Source organism: Capsicum annuum, chromosome 2 (genome assembly GCF_002878395.1).
Source record: "Capsicum annuum cultivar UCD-10X-F1 chromosome 2, UCD10Xv1.1, whole genome shotgun sequence".
Taxonomy (NCBI): domain Eukaryota; kingdom Viridiplantae; phylum Streptophyta; class Magnoliopsida; order Solanales; family Solanaceae; genus Capsicum; species Capsicum annuum.
In genome coordinates, this window is record NC_061112.1 from 97,084,405 (window position 1) to 97,100,080 (window position 15,676).

General features: G+C 32.7%; 1 protein-coding gene across 1 annotated transcript; it reads left to right on the plus strand.

The window, feature by feature from the left end:
• Positions 1-13,312: 13,312 nt before the first annotated feature.
• On the plus strand, positions 13,313-15,014 carry LOC107858780 (zinc-finger homeodomain protein 9). The gene has a single exon (XM_016703566.2). The coding sequence runs from the start codon at positions 13,600-13,602 to the stop codon at positions 14,686-14,688; it is 1,089 nt and encodes a 362-aa protein (XP_016559052.1). The 5' UTR covers positions 13,313-13,599; the 3' UTR covers positions 14,689-15,014.
• The last annotated feature ends 662 nt before the right edge of the window (positions 15,015-15,676 follow it).

Here is a 15,676-nt window from a genome sequence, read left to right on the forward strand (position 1 = left end):
AACTACATGATGTAAGTGTTAGGGTTTTTGTCCTGATTTTCTTATCAAAATTAAGTTTTACTTTTTCTTGGAAGGAAAATAAAAGTAACCATAATTACTTTTATTTTTTCTAAGAAGAAAAATATAATTCTTTTTCATATTTGGCTAACTTCTTTCTTAAAGAAAAGGTTTTGGACATCTATAAATAGAAGACTCCTTTCTCATACTATAACACAATAGAATCCACAATGTAGTTGTTTGAAGAGTTTTCTTTAAGGGGAGATTTTCTCCTAATAGGTTTTAAGTTTTTTTTTTCAATATTATTTTTAATATGTAGGTTGTTTGACCAAACCATATTAATAATATGATTTTAGTTTTTATTTTTCTTTGCCATCGGATTTATCATCTCATGGTTTGCAACTAATAGCTTCCGCATGACGCCCTCTCTATTTTGAACCCAACAAGTGATATTAGAGCTCATGATTTAATGGTCCGATGGTTCATATTGAGGACATATTGAGATCAAAGTTGCAATCAATTTGATGATAATGAAGATATTTTGTCAAAATAAAACTATATGTGGAGATAATTGTTAATCATATTTTCAACAATCCTGCTGTCACATATTTGAAAATAAAGCTCACTTTTAATCCTACAAAAGGGCTCCAATATTTTTAACCCGAAAAGGGCACCCAAAAAGACTCAATTTTTAAAGCTTGTCAAACAGCAGTGATATATGAAGAATATATGAAGAACGAAAATTATGCACAAGAAGAAGGAGGATCAAGAATATTTTACAGAAAATCAAGCCAAAAAGGAGAGATTTGTCAGGGTTTTTGCCCTGATTTTCTTACCAAAATTAAGTTTACTTTTTCTTGGAAGGAAAATAAAAGTAACCATATTTACTTTTATTTTTTCTAAAAGGAAAATATAATTCTTTTCCATATTTGGCTAACCTATTTCTTAGAGTAAGGGTTTTGAACATCTATAAATAAAAAACCCCTTTTTCATACCATAACACAATAGAATTCATAATGTAGTTGTTTGAAGAGTTTTGTTTAGGGGAAGGTTTTCTCCCAATAGATTTTTAATTTTTTTTTCAATATTATTTTTAATATGTAAGTCATTTGACCAAACCATATTAATAATATGATTTTAGTTTTTATTTTTCTTTTTCATCAAATTTATTATCTCATGATTTGCAACTGATAGCTTCCACATGACGCCCTCTCAATTTCAAACCCAACAGTAAGCCCGTGCAAGCACGGCTCAATACGAAAAAATAAGTTAATTTAGTAATAAACCCAATTATAATTTAATTAATTTATTAAATATTATTTGTTATAGTCCTAAATTTCAACTACAATTTAATAGAATCAACACTATCTTTCATTTGTGTTTGGTAAAATTCATTTGAAAAGTACTTTTGATAAGCAAATTGTGTTTGGATAATCTTTTTCAAGAAGTGGTTTTTTGAGATAAATGACCGAAAAGAACATGTATCAATAGACTTATACTACTAAAATCAATTTATAGATAAAATTTATTTAAAATATCTATTATAATATTTTTAATTAAAATTTTATTTTTATTTAATTAAAAAGTGTGTACTCTAAAATTTTCAATCAATATTTATATGCATAAATAAATTAAAAATATTAATAATGATATATTACATAAATAATTAAATATCACTTTAAAATATCAAACAAAAATAAATATAAAAATTATTTCATAAATTAAATTATTATTTATGAAAAAATTAACGACAAAAATAATTAGTCCTCCATATATCACAAATTCTCAATGATTTCATTTCTAATTTTTCTATACAATATCTCCATACTAGTAGAAGATCTGTCATATATTTCTGAAGGTATACCAGAAGGCTCATCTCCTTCTTCATATATGTAATCGAACTGGTAACAAATATGTCAATTATCATGAATTATTTATTTAAAATTAAATATTCAAGAAAATTTTTACAAAATATCGTCAAAATATCATTTATTCTTGTAACGTGATTCATCAATCATTTGCTATCACTAATAATAAAAAATAAAAAATTCGGATCATCATCAATGATTTTTTAAAACTTATTTGAAGAAAATGAGTGGAAATAAAATAATAATATATAAATTATAAATAAAATAAAGAAATATGATGTAAATATGAAGTATAAAATATTAAAATAAAACTTTAATCATACTTATAAGATATGTTACATATATATTAATATGTATATATATATATATATATATATATATATATTATTAATATATATATATATATATATATATATATATATATTTGTGTGTGTGTGAGAGAGAGAGAGAAAGAGAGAGTGATAGGGATATTTTAGTCATGAAAAAAATAATTTTCTTTTTCTGCTTCTGCTTTTTTGGAAAAGCAAAAATTTTCTGTTTCTTTCCAGAAGCAGAAAAATTGCTTCTACTTCTTTTTAAAAGCACTTTTCCAAATTTGTCAAACACATTTCTTTTCAAAAAAGTTTTTTTTCTCAAAATAAGTGCTTTTCTTTGGGAAATAAGCAATCTCAAACAAGCACTTAATAGCCTGTTTGGCATTGCTTTTTTCTCAAAAATAGTACTCTACTTTCTTTGAAAAAAAAGGCACTTTTCTGAAAAGAAAGGTGTTTGACAAACTCGCAAAAGTGCTTTAAAAAGATGTAGAAGCAATTTTTCAGCTTCTAGGAAGAAGCAAATAATTTCTGCTTTTCAAAAAAACAGAAGTAGAAACAAAATTTTTTTTTATGAAAATAATATCTCTATCACTTACACACACACATATATATATGTGTCCGTTAATAATTAATTAACATACCTTATAAGTTTGATTTTAAAATTTTATACTTCATATTTACATCATAATTTTTTATTTATTCCATGATTTATTTTTTGCTCATTTTCTTTAAATAAAATCACAAATATCATTGATGATGATGGTCGAAGAATATATAACTCTTTATTTTTATTATTATGACAATAAATGATAGATGAATCACGTTCAAGATCAAATGGTATTTTGGCAACACTTGTAAATGTTTTCTCGAATATTTAATCTTAAATAAAATCATAAAAAGTGACTTATTTCTTACCATGTGGTGAATTTTTTCATATGTAGTGATTTAATTTATGAAATAATTTTTAAATTTATTTTTGTTTGATATTTTTAAGTAATATTTAAATTATTTAAGTAATATATTATTATTAAATATTTTTTAACATGTCTATTTATATAAATATTGATTGAAAATTTCATAATAAGTACTTTTTAATTAAATAAAAATAAAATTATAATTAAAAATACTATAATAGATATTTAAATTAAATATTTTCTATAAAATGATTTTAGTGGTAAAAGTCTATCGATACATCTCCTTTTTGGTCATCTGTCTCTCAAAATCACTTCTTGGAAAAGAATATCCAAAGACAATCTGCTTATCAAAAATACTTTTCAAATAAATTTACCAAACACAGATTGTTTGTTTTCAAAAGCACTTTTTTGAAAAATTATTTTATAAAAGTGTTTCTCAAATAAGCGTTTTTTAACAGCAATCCCAAACGGGCTCCAAGTCCAACAGGTTTTTTAAAATTAATTTGCATAATCTTTTAAAAAATAGTCACATAATTTTAATATGGTGATAATTCACCGCTCCTCCATTCGAAATACTTGTCATGCTTCAAGTTTCGCAAGTTAATGACTAATTTTAAAAATTATTAAATATTTAAAAACAACAAAAGTACTATAATTATAATTTTTCTCAAATCGCTTTTGTGGAAAAAGACATCTCTAATAAATACATCTTTAATTTAAGTGTTAGTAAAAATACTTTGTAAATATTTTAGAATTGTCAATTATTGTGAGTTATAATACTTTTTATATAGTGTTTAAACATCTAAAATTTATTTCAAAAAAATTAAATATTTCAGGTCCAAAATTTATAATCAAAATTTAAATTTAAAGTACTAAGTAGAACCACTGCCACTAGCGACTTGCAAATCGGAGTTTTAAAGACGAGAACGTAAAGGCAGGACATTTTATGGAATCTAGAATCAAAAAGGCTATTTTTTTTTATCAAAGTTTCAAAGAGGACACTTGATTTGAAAAGAAATTAAAAGGAATAAAATGTAGGTGGCTGAGCGATTTGTAAATTGCTTGATGCCTAGCAAGTTGCAAATCGCCTAGTGTCCAAAGATTTGCAAGTCGTCCGGTGTCCAGCAATTTACATGGCTTTTTTTATTATTGTTGAAGCAGTTTCTTATTATGAGTTATTCATTTCAGCTCTAAACTCTACACATTCATTTCAGTTATTCTTGTTTCAATTCGACTATTTATTTTTGTTTCAGCTTACTCTCGTTTTTTATATTTAAAATGAATTAAGATAGAGTAAGAGTAAATTTATATTAGGACGGTAAAATTTTATATAAAGTTGGTTCTGTAATATATGTAGTACTTGCTAACATATGTATTAGGTTTGATACCACGGATGTCACAAAACTTAATACAATGTGAGCATGACATATGATAATTCTTCCATTTTTCATAAGAATAGCTTCTTATAAAATTAATCTGCCCCAATATAAATACTGTATCTTAATTCATTTTTAATACAAGAAACGAGAGTAAGCTGAAACAGGAGTAAATACTCAAATTGAAACGAGAATAGTTGAAACGGAAGTGTAGAGCTTAGAGTTGAAACAAATAACTCACAATAAGAAGCGGCTTAAATAATGAAAAAAATTCATGCAAATTGTTGGACACCAAGCGACTTGCAAATCGCTAGACACCTTGTAAATTGCTCAGCCACTAGCGTCTGATCCCTTTTGATTTCTTTTCAAATCAAATGTCCCATTTGAAATTTTTGTTAAAAAAATTAACCCTTTTTACTCCGTACTCGCAAATTACATAGAATGGGATGAAGCGTGAGCCTTGAGGCATTTAATTTTTAAATTATAATATAGTAAAAATAGTATGATGGCACAAAAATTATATGAAAAATACATGAATATTTTTTTAAAAAATAAACATCATTAAAAAACTCATAGAAAACAAAACTTTTAACATCATTTTACAAGTAGAAATAATGGTTCAACATAAAAGCTATTATGAAATGCAAGTCAACTCTAACATCTTAACTTTCAAATAATAAAAAAATCATAATTTCTTAAAATATACGATTATCATACATGCAATTTATCTCCCTAAAAAAAATAATCAATAGATTGTCAATATTATAATAAAAATACTCTTTCATGAATAAAACAAATACTTTCAAATAAAATAATAATAAAATGCAATAATTTTGATATATAGGACAATAACATAAAGACCAATCACAAGTGAAGATGTAAATTCGGATATGTATTTTAAATAAAAATATTAAATGATATTTCTTACGACTTTCTCAACTAGTAAATAGGTTAGATAGTCTCAATTTTCTAATTTATATAGATGGGAGAAGTTGCTAAATATCATTTATTTAGTAAAGAATTATAAGGATCAACAATGTCAGCTAAGAAATTTGTACAATTTATATAAAAATTATTAGACGAGTCTGAAACATTAGACGTTAGACGTATTTAAAACGTACAATCAAACACTTAAGACGTAAGCTTCACAGAACTAAATCTCACGTGAACCCCAGAGTATTTTGCCAGTATCTCACCTCAAAGCAAGCCCCAAGATGAGTTCTAAAACTATGTTTTCTAACACTGAAATAAAAGAATAACTAATCAATCAAAACTAGTTACATTGTTATACAAATAAAGTAAAAATTATACTCCTATTTCCTTTTTTATATTACTCAATTCTATTTTAATATTTTAAAATATATTTTAAATATGTATTAATATCTATTACTCTACTACTTTCTCTTTTTTCTTTCTTATTTTCCCGCATCAGTTATTTTTTTAACTGAATATCTCTCAAAAAAAATTTCTTTACCTAACAGAGATAGAGATCAGATCAATATATATTCTATTCTCTTCAAAATTCATTGGACAATTACATTCAGTATGCTACTTTTCAAATAGCTTTTGAGATTTGAATAGAAAAACTTTGGCTCTCTCCTAACTTTTCTCTCTCTACTAACGTTTCCTACTAACGTTCCTTTTCAACGTCACTTTTGATGTGACTAGGCCAACTACGGTGAAGCAGACGTCGGTGGCGTAACATCGTCGGCGATAGGTAAGTGTACTACTCCTTTTCTCTCTTTTTCCTTTTTTTCTTGGCCTTTCTCTCTCTCCCCTTCTATCTCTTTTCCCATTGCTAGCAGCTTTGCTCTCTCCAGTAGTGTGGGTTTCCGTTGTTTCCTACTCCGACGAAGGTAGTAAAGGAAGCAGCACTGGCGGTATAAGAGAATCAGAAGAAAAAAAAGAGACGGGAAGAAAGCAGATTTCGGTGATGATGGCTCAGATGAACCGACTCAATTGTCGTCGGTGGTGACGGCAGTGGAACCAGAACCCATATCAGATTTGACCCAACGATGTTCTGGCGAATTTGCCAAGCGACGTGATTTCGGCGACCCACTTCTACATATCCCTGTGAATTCTAACCTTGATCTTTATTTTTATCACGTTATTTTTAGTATTTTTACTGCTTGGAATTCGTGTGGATTAATCTGTCTATTAATTTGGTGCCTAACATCTGTTGTTCTTGACTTTTGGTGGTATTCTGTGCTTTGCGTGCGCCTTTTACTGTTGTGTTATTTTTATACTTATTTTTCTTGTCATCCTTTGTTGAATAGTGACTTTGGTGGTAAATGGTAGAATAGGATTATGTCCTGGGGGCTGGGGATGGGGTGGGGGTTCAGTGTTGGGTTAAGGTGGAGAGACAGAGAGCAAGATATTAGGAGAGGGGTTTCAAGAGAGGATAGGTTGAGGTTAGGGTCGTGGAACATAGGGACCCTCCAGGGTAAGTCGATAGAGCTGGTAAAGATTCTAAGTGGGTAGGTTCGAAGGCTAGGGATGTAGATGGATACAGACTATGGTACTTAGGTAGTGAGAGACATAGGAATGAAGTAGGTATCTTAGTGGATGAAGAGTTTATTAAGCAGGTAGTGGAGGTTAATTGGGTTAGTGATAGGGTGGTGACTATTAAGTTAGTCATTAGGGGGTTTACATTGAACATTTGTAGTGCTTATGCGCCACAGGTAGGCCTGGACGTGAAGGAGAAGAGGAGATTTTGGGAGGTTCTGGACAAGGTGGTTCGTGGCGTGCCTAACTCGAAGAAGATTTTCATTGGAGAGGACTTCAATGGGCACATCGGGGCATTACCGATAGGTTATGGGGATATGCATGGAGGCTTTGGTTTTGGGGAAAGGAATGATGAATGAGCTACTCTTTTGGATTTTGCGAAGGGCTTTGGGTTGATGGTCCTGAATTCCTGCTTTCCAAAGAAAGAGGAGCATCTGATTACTTTACATAGTAGATTAGCCAAGACTCAGATTGACTTTTTGCTGCTTAGGAAAGGGGGATAGAGCTTTGTGTAAGGATTGTAAGGTCTTTTCAAGTGAGACTCTTGCAACCCAACATAGGCTTCTGGTGATGGACTTGGTTATTAAGAAGGGAAAAAAGAGAAGGGATAGAGTGGGTCACCCTAGATTTAAGTGGGGGGCCTGACCCCGGTTAGTGCTTTAGAGATAGAAGAGAAGTTGGAGAGGATGGGGACTTAGGAGTGTAGGGGGAACGTGGATAGTATGTGAGATATGACTGTGGGTTGCTTCAAAGAGACTGCTAGAGAGGTTTTGAGTGTCTCGAGGGGCTAGTCTGACCGGCATCGAGGGGATTGGTGGTGGAATGAAGAAGTTAAGAAGAAGGTGGAGTCAAAGAAGGCAACTTACGTTAAGTTGGTTGAGAGTAAGAGTGAAGATGACAGGCGGGTGAGTAGGGAGAAGTACAAGTTAGCTAGAAAGAAGGCTAAGTTAGCAGTCACAACTCCTAAGTCAACAGCGTTTGAGAGATTGTATAAGGCTTTAGAGGAGAAAGACGGGGAAAAGAGGTTATATAGGTTTGCCAAAGCTAAAGAGCGTAAGGGTCGGGATCTGGACCAAGTTAAGTACATTAAGGGGAAGGATGACAGAGTTTTAGTGGAAGATGTTCTTGATAAGAAAAGATAGCATTCGTATTTTCATAGGCTCTTGAATGATGAGGGGGACAGAGGCATTGTGTTAGGAGAGTTGGAGCACACAGAAGAATGTCGCGATTTCAACTATTATCGATGTTTTAAGGTGGAGGAGATTTGTGAGGCTATCCGCAAGATGCGAAGAGGTAGGGCGATGGGGCCCGATGAGATTTCGATGAATTTTTGGAAGTTTGCTAGCAGGGCAGGGTTAAGGTGGCTGGCCGATTTGTTCAACAATATTTTCAAGTCCGCTAAGATATACGAGGCGTGGAGATGGAGCACCATGATTCCTTTATATAAGAATAAGGGTGACATTCAGAGTTGCAACAACTACCATGGTATTAAGTTGTTGATTTACTCGGGGAAGATTTGAGAGAGGGTGGTGAAGCAGAGGTTGAGGAAGATAATGTCTATTTTGGAGAATCAATTTGGATTTATGTCTGGCTACTCGACGACTGAGGCAATTCACTTAGTGCGGAGACTAGTTGAGCAGTATAGAGAGAGAAAGAGGGATCTGCACATGGTGTTTATTCACTTGGAAAAAGCATATGACAAAGTTCCTAGGGAGGTTCTTTGGAGATGCTTGGAGGTGAGGGGGTCCTAGTGGTGTACATTCGATCGATTAGGGACATGTACGAGGGGGCAAAGACTCGGGTAAAGACTATGGGATGAGTATCCAAGCATTTTCCAGTCTTGACAGGGTTGCACGACAGATCGACTCTTAGTCCATTTTTATTTGCCTTGGTGATGAATGTGTTGACACGAAGTATTCAAGGTGAGGTGCCTTGATGTATGCTTTTTGCGGATGATGTCGTTTTGATTGATGAGTCACGTCGAGGTATTAATGACAAGTTGGAGGTTTGGAGACAAACCCTGAAAGCTAAAGGTTTCCGGTTGAGTAGGACCAAGACGGAGTTCCTGGAGTACAAGTTTAGTGACTCGAGGCAAGAAGACGGGGTGGTAGTGAAGTTGGAGTCTTAGGTGGTTTGTAAGAGGGATAGTTTTAAGTACCTTGGGTCTATGATTCAGGGGAATGGAGAGATTGATGAGCATGTCTCTCACCGTATTGGGGTAGGTTGGTTGAAATGACAGCTTACCTCGGGAATTTTATGCAATAAGAAGGCGTCTCCCAGGCTTAAAGGCAAATTTTATAGAGTTACAGTTCGGCCGGCTATGTTGTACGGAGCGGAGTGTTGGCTTGTTAAGAATTCTCACGTCCAGAAGTTGAGGGTGGCAAAAATGAGGATGTTGCATTGGATGTGTGGATTCACGAGGGTTGACAGGATTAGGAATGAGATTATTGGGGAGAAGGGGGTGGCGTCGGTGGAGGATAAGATACGGAAAGTGAGGTTGAGATGGTTTGGTCATGTGATGAGAAGGGGCACGGATGCCCTAGTTCGTAGGTATGAGAGGTTGACCTTGGATGATTTCAAGCAGGGTAGGGTTAGACCAAAGAAATACTAGAGAGAAATGATTAGAAGTGGCATGGAGCAGTTAAGGCTCACTGAGGACATGATCCTCGATAGGAAGGTTTGGAGGAAGAATATTAGGATAGAGGGCTAAGGTATGTGGTCAAGTCATAGGCTGTAGTTATGAGAGTTTGGTGTAGCTTGGTTGGTAATGCTAGGTTTTGGGGGAGGGGGTGTCCTTTGTTGGTTAATGTACTTTATTTTTGTGGTTGTTGTATCTCCGTTATTTTTATCATGTTGTATGCTTGCGACATTTGTCTGCGGTCCTTTGTTTTGAGCGGGGGTCTATCGAAAATAACCTCTCTACATTTTCAGATGTAGTGATGTGGACTGCGTACATTTTACCCTCTCAGACCCCATTATGTGGGAATATACTGAATTTGTTGGTGTTGTTGTTGTTTTGAGATTTGAATAAATAAATTAAAATTTTAAAATAAAAATAATATAATATAGTATAATTCTAAATTAGCTAAATTAACTGTTTTAAAAAATACCAAATGGAGGAGGAATATATTACTTAATTTTTAATTCTACAATTGTTTATTAACAAAAAATATAAAATAGGTTAGCTCAGTATTCAGTGCACACAACGGTTTCAATCTTTTAGAGTCAAAAGAGCAAATAAAAAAATTAACAATGATGAGATGTGAGTTTGAGATTCTGTGATGCCTTTTGTTCTTATTCTTTGTTTATAAATAGACTTAAATCAAGAAAATGACAAGCTGACAATTAAGAAATTCAAACTTAGTACGTAATCATACTTTGTTTGTGTTAATAGAAAGACGTAAAATAATGGGAAACTAAGTAGTACGTGGCAAGCTGTTGAAGCTAAATAATAAGATCCACGTGTTGTTAGGAAGTACACGTGGCAGGGTTTTGAAGAGTTAATCATAATTATTTAATTGTTAAGTACTCGTTTTTCATGCACTAAACTCCAATAGCGAAAAAAGGTTAAGTTCGAGGTTTGTACGCTACTCTTCTTACGTTAGGTTTGCACAATGGTTTCTGTCAGGCTATTCTACCATGTGAGAAGGTCTATTGTTTCATTCCTGGACAAACCTCAACCGTTACAGAATTTCAGTATTCACCCCCCCCCCCCCCCCCCCACCCCCGCCACCCACAAAAAAAAATACTAATGGATATTTGTACAAAAAATTAGATTAGTGATAATACATTTTCACTCTTTTCCTTTGGGTATTGCTAATATTCGCATAAGTTATTGCTAAGTATGTAAATTATATTATGTGAAATAAATTATAGAGTAAAAATGTACAATAATAATATATTTAGTGTAGTATTACAAAGTGAGGTTGGAAGGGTAGATTGTATATAGATGTTGCTCCTATCTAAGAGGTGGAGATGTTTTTTCTAACATGACTCTATGAAAAGAATCATTTTAAGTGAAAGGTGGTTTGGTACACGCCCTTTAATAATTTATCAAAAAATTATATGGTATATAAAGGTTAAATATTATCGATTAACCACCAAAAGATGTATTGCTTCTCTTTTACCCATAGATTTTGGATTTGAATCTTAGATATGAAAGTCGCTTTCTTTAAATGGACTTTACTTGGCACAAATCTAAATTAGTTGATATCATGTGGGTGTTGGACCACGAATGTGAAATCCAAAAAAAAAAAAATTAATATGAAAATTCCATTATTTTCTGAAATTATTCATTCTTACATGGTTTGTCACAAGAAAAATAGGAATATTTATAAGCAGCAAAATATATATACAAATATTTGAAACTCAATAATACCAAAAATAGTATTTTATGTTGCAATGGAAGGAAAAGGTACGATTATACCTGCAGAGAGTGGTAAGTATCCAGGAGTAAACGTGTATAATAATTTTAACCATGGAGTATGTCAAGGTTTAGTCTTGGAAAATTGGGTAGCTCTGATTTCCCAACTGTAACTTTGACAAATAAGGTTCCTTCACTAAATGCATCAGAATTCAGACACCTTGCAGTAAATTCCATTTCTATGTTTCAATTAATTTTTTAGTTACTCAAATCAGTTATTTTCTCTACCTAATTCATTCATAATTATGTCCTAACAAGCTAATTATGATGCTGATTAATTAATAACCTCAACAGAAGTAGCATTGTAACCAAAAATCAGTTAAGTACATCATCAACTCAAAAATGACAAACCTCTTGCGCCAACCATCAATTTAACAGTGAACATTGAGCCTAATTTAATTATAAAAGTTAGCTTATCATGAGGTGAAATTCGTGTAGAAATAGTATAACAAGATAACAACTTATACCTTTAATCACTCTTAAATCTGAATAACTAGTGTGTCAGCAATATAATTGAAAGATTTGAACATAAGATGTAACTCAATCACAAGAAAACAATTGCCCATTCCCTTAATTAGTGTACACATTTATTATGTCCTGTTAATGGCTTACTGCTGGTGCTGGCTCCTCCCAATGCTTCCCCCAACCGAGAGATTAGTCAAAATAAAACAATAACTAGCACTAGTAGGTCTTCTGAATCAATTAAATTAAAGTCAGTAGATGGGACACATTGTAATTAAACGATGACACTAATTACTCCCCTAATAGGACCCAACTCGACTATGGAATCCAAATTGATTAAATTCAATACGCTTGTCCTTTAAAAAACAGGAAAATTCTACGCAGTAAAGCTCGTATCATGTGCGGCGTCAAAAATAAATTTAATTTCAGAGATTTATTATATGCAACCTTACCACATATTTCTAGGAGAGATTGTTTTCACAGTATGAACCGTGACCTTCTAATTAGATGACAATAACTTTATCAATTACTTAAAAACTTTCCTTCTCAATACTCTAATCCTTTCTTTTTCTCAAATACTTATAGTAGAATTAGCATCTTAATACTCTGGATCATGATTTGGTTATAGCTTGATTAATTTGTATTCCTCGCAGCTTAAATAATTGATTGCTGAAGAATCATTATCCAAAGGAGAAGAAGACAAGAGTATTGCCATAGGCATTTAACTGATCAGTGGTATTTATTACACACATGACACCAAGTCTAATACAAGCAAGTGGGGTTGTGGGGACAGCAGCTGCAGGTTAACCATAGATTAGATTAGGAACCAAGGTCAAAAATACACCAGTGGTTAACAAGGACAACCACAAAATCAAGATTTCTATTACAAAAATTTACCCTATTAGTCCCCAAACTATTGATATATTCAATCTTTATAGCATCTAATCAAATATACTCCTATTAAATATTTAATTAGTTGATATGTCACTTTTGATCATTCTGTTTGTGAATCTTCATAGATTTTGTAAATCACCAGTTGTTGGAATATTTGATTTTGCAAGTATTTATGTTAAATATGCATTAAAATTTTATAGTTCAAGTATAATTATAAAAATAATTTAAATATAATATTTCTCTTATCTAAATGAGTTGAGGATTTAATTTATTTAAGATTAATTATAATCTCAAATCCTTAAAGGGCGTTGTAATTGTTAAAATGAGCTAAGTTTTGTGAAGTTTTAAATTCAAATTTTATTGAAAATGAAAATATTAGATGATTTTTTTATGTGTATGTCTATGCCGTAGTAGATAAAAGTTCTTTGATATTTAAGCTAAAAAGTTGACATCTATAATCAACTCAAACACTACAAATATAAGAAAATAATTATACATTAATCATAAGGGCTAAAATGAAACTATATTAAAAGATGAGGGATCAAAAGAACAATGAACCATCTTATTATCTATGGTCATCACTAGTCATATCTTCATTATCATCATCTTCATCAACCCAAAACCATAACCAAAAACCTAAAAACACCCTTGATGTCTCTTTTCATCCCTTGTCTTCTCACTTAAAGTCTCCCCTTTCATTTTTTCTTCCTTCCTTATTAACCTTTTCCCCATGAATAAAGATGGTTCCTTTTTTGTATGAAATCATCTTGACCGTAAATTTAATCATCTAGCTAACTCTCTTAAGACAAAAAGATAAAAAGGCCAAGAGTGTTAGATGTTTCAGCCATGGACTTAACCAACAACAACAACAACAACGCAACAGCAACAACAACTACAACTACTACTACAGTTAAAACCCCAGAAGGTGAAATTGAAACACCTACTCAGATCCAAAAAGTGAAGCCTTTCCCTTTGAGTAATGGTGTACTTAAAAGAAAAAATACACTCCACCATCAGCATCATCAACATCATCACCCTGTTGTTGTTATTTACAAAGAATGTCTCAAGAACCATGCTGCTAGTTTAGGTACTCATGCTGTTGATGGCTGTGGTGAATTTTTGCCTTCTCCTTCTTCTAACCCAGCTGACCCTACCTCTCTTAAATGTGCTGCTTGTGGTTGTCACCGTAATTTTCACCGCCGTGAACCGGAAGAACCCGTTGTGGTTCCTCCTCCGCCCATCGCCACCGCCGTTCTTGAGTACCAGCCTCACCACCGCCACCATCCTCCTCCACCTCCGCCGCTGCCGCTGCCGCTGCCACCGCGTGGTGGGGACCACAGTAGTCCGAATTCCCCATCTCCACCCCCCATTTCTTCTGCTTATTACCCAGCTTCTGCACCTCACATGCTCTTAGCTCTCAGTGCTGGGTTTACTGGGGAGAAGAACCCCAACCCTACATCAGCTCCGTTAGTAGCAAACTCTAACGGGAGGAAGCGTTTCAGGACGAAATTCACTCCAGATCAGAAGGTGAAAATGCTGGAATTCTCAGAAAGTGTTGGGTGGAAAATGCAGAAAAGAGATGAAGATCTGGTGAACAATTTCTGCAACGAAATTGGAATTGAAAAGGGGGTTCTAAAGGTATGGATGCACAATAACAAAAACACCTTCGGGAAGAAATCAGATCAACACACTTCTGGAGAAGACAACAACAACAACCTCAGCCACAACAATGGTAACAGTACTAATAACAACGTTAATGGTTTTTGCATTGTTAGTAGAAATAACAGTCATAACAACACCAACTCAGAATTTCATCATCATCACCATCATGGTCAAAGCAACAGTGACAACAAAAAAGACATCCAAGGCATAATCCATCAACTACACACAAGTGATAGTGTTGTTGCTACTAATGGCTCTTCTTCATCATCTTGATCTAAAAAAAAAAATATGCACAAATAAAGTTTTAACTAGAATTAGTGCAAGGAAGAGAAAAACATCGAGGCTGGTTAATTACTATTAGTCACGTTTATTTTTTTTTTTTTTTAATTAGGACTGTTTTATGCCTTGTTCGTAAGGATTAGTGCTCATCTTGATGAGGATAACAATGGAAATCTAAGATTGTTCCAATGAGCAATTTAATTTGTTAATTTTCCTCTTCTTTTTTTTCTGCTTGCTACTGGCCTTGTAAATTACTATTATGCTACTTAATTAGTACATCTCATTTGATTAAGAAATCTATAGCTGATGAGCATTGATTCCTTTGCCTTCTGTTTTCTCTTTTTCACCTTTTTCTGTTGTTTTGCTTTGTTAAGTTCTTGAAAAAATTGCATGTACTGTCTATAAATTTCTGTGGCTATTTGTCAGAGAAAAAAAGAGAGGAATGGCAGGGGGAAGTAGGGACTAGGGACTATGGACTGAGGGGTCAGGCAGTGTTCCATTTCGATCCTTGTCTGAGATTAAGAAGCACAAACTGACTTAACATGCATTAATTTATTGTCATTAAGGTTAAAGTTTATGTTGATTAATTAATAATTTTGCACTAAAGATATATAAGTTAATAAGAGATTGTTTGCTTGGAAATAATTTATTCCGAATTAGTTATCCCGTCCTCAAGTTGGGATAGAATAACATTACAATTCTGAAGAAGCTAATTTCGGAATGATTTTATCTCATACATTTTGTCCAACTAAATATAGGATAAATTCAGTCTAAATTAATCTCGCGATTAGTGGTAACGAGCCCAAAAAGTGTTAGTTAAGATATGTATAGTGTATTTATTATTGGGCAAAATGAATGTCGTTAAATTTTTAATTATATGCTTATACAGTTCTGATGTTCCATCTCCTTTTTGAAGTAGCGTAGCATTTAGACCTCCTTTGTGGGTTTAAGCTGAACTTATTGACATTGTATTATTTGCTAT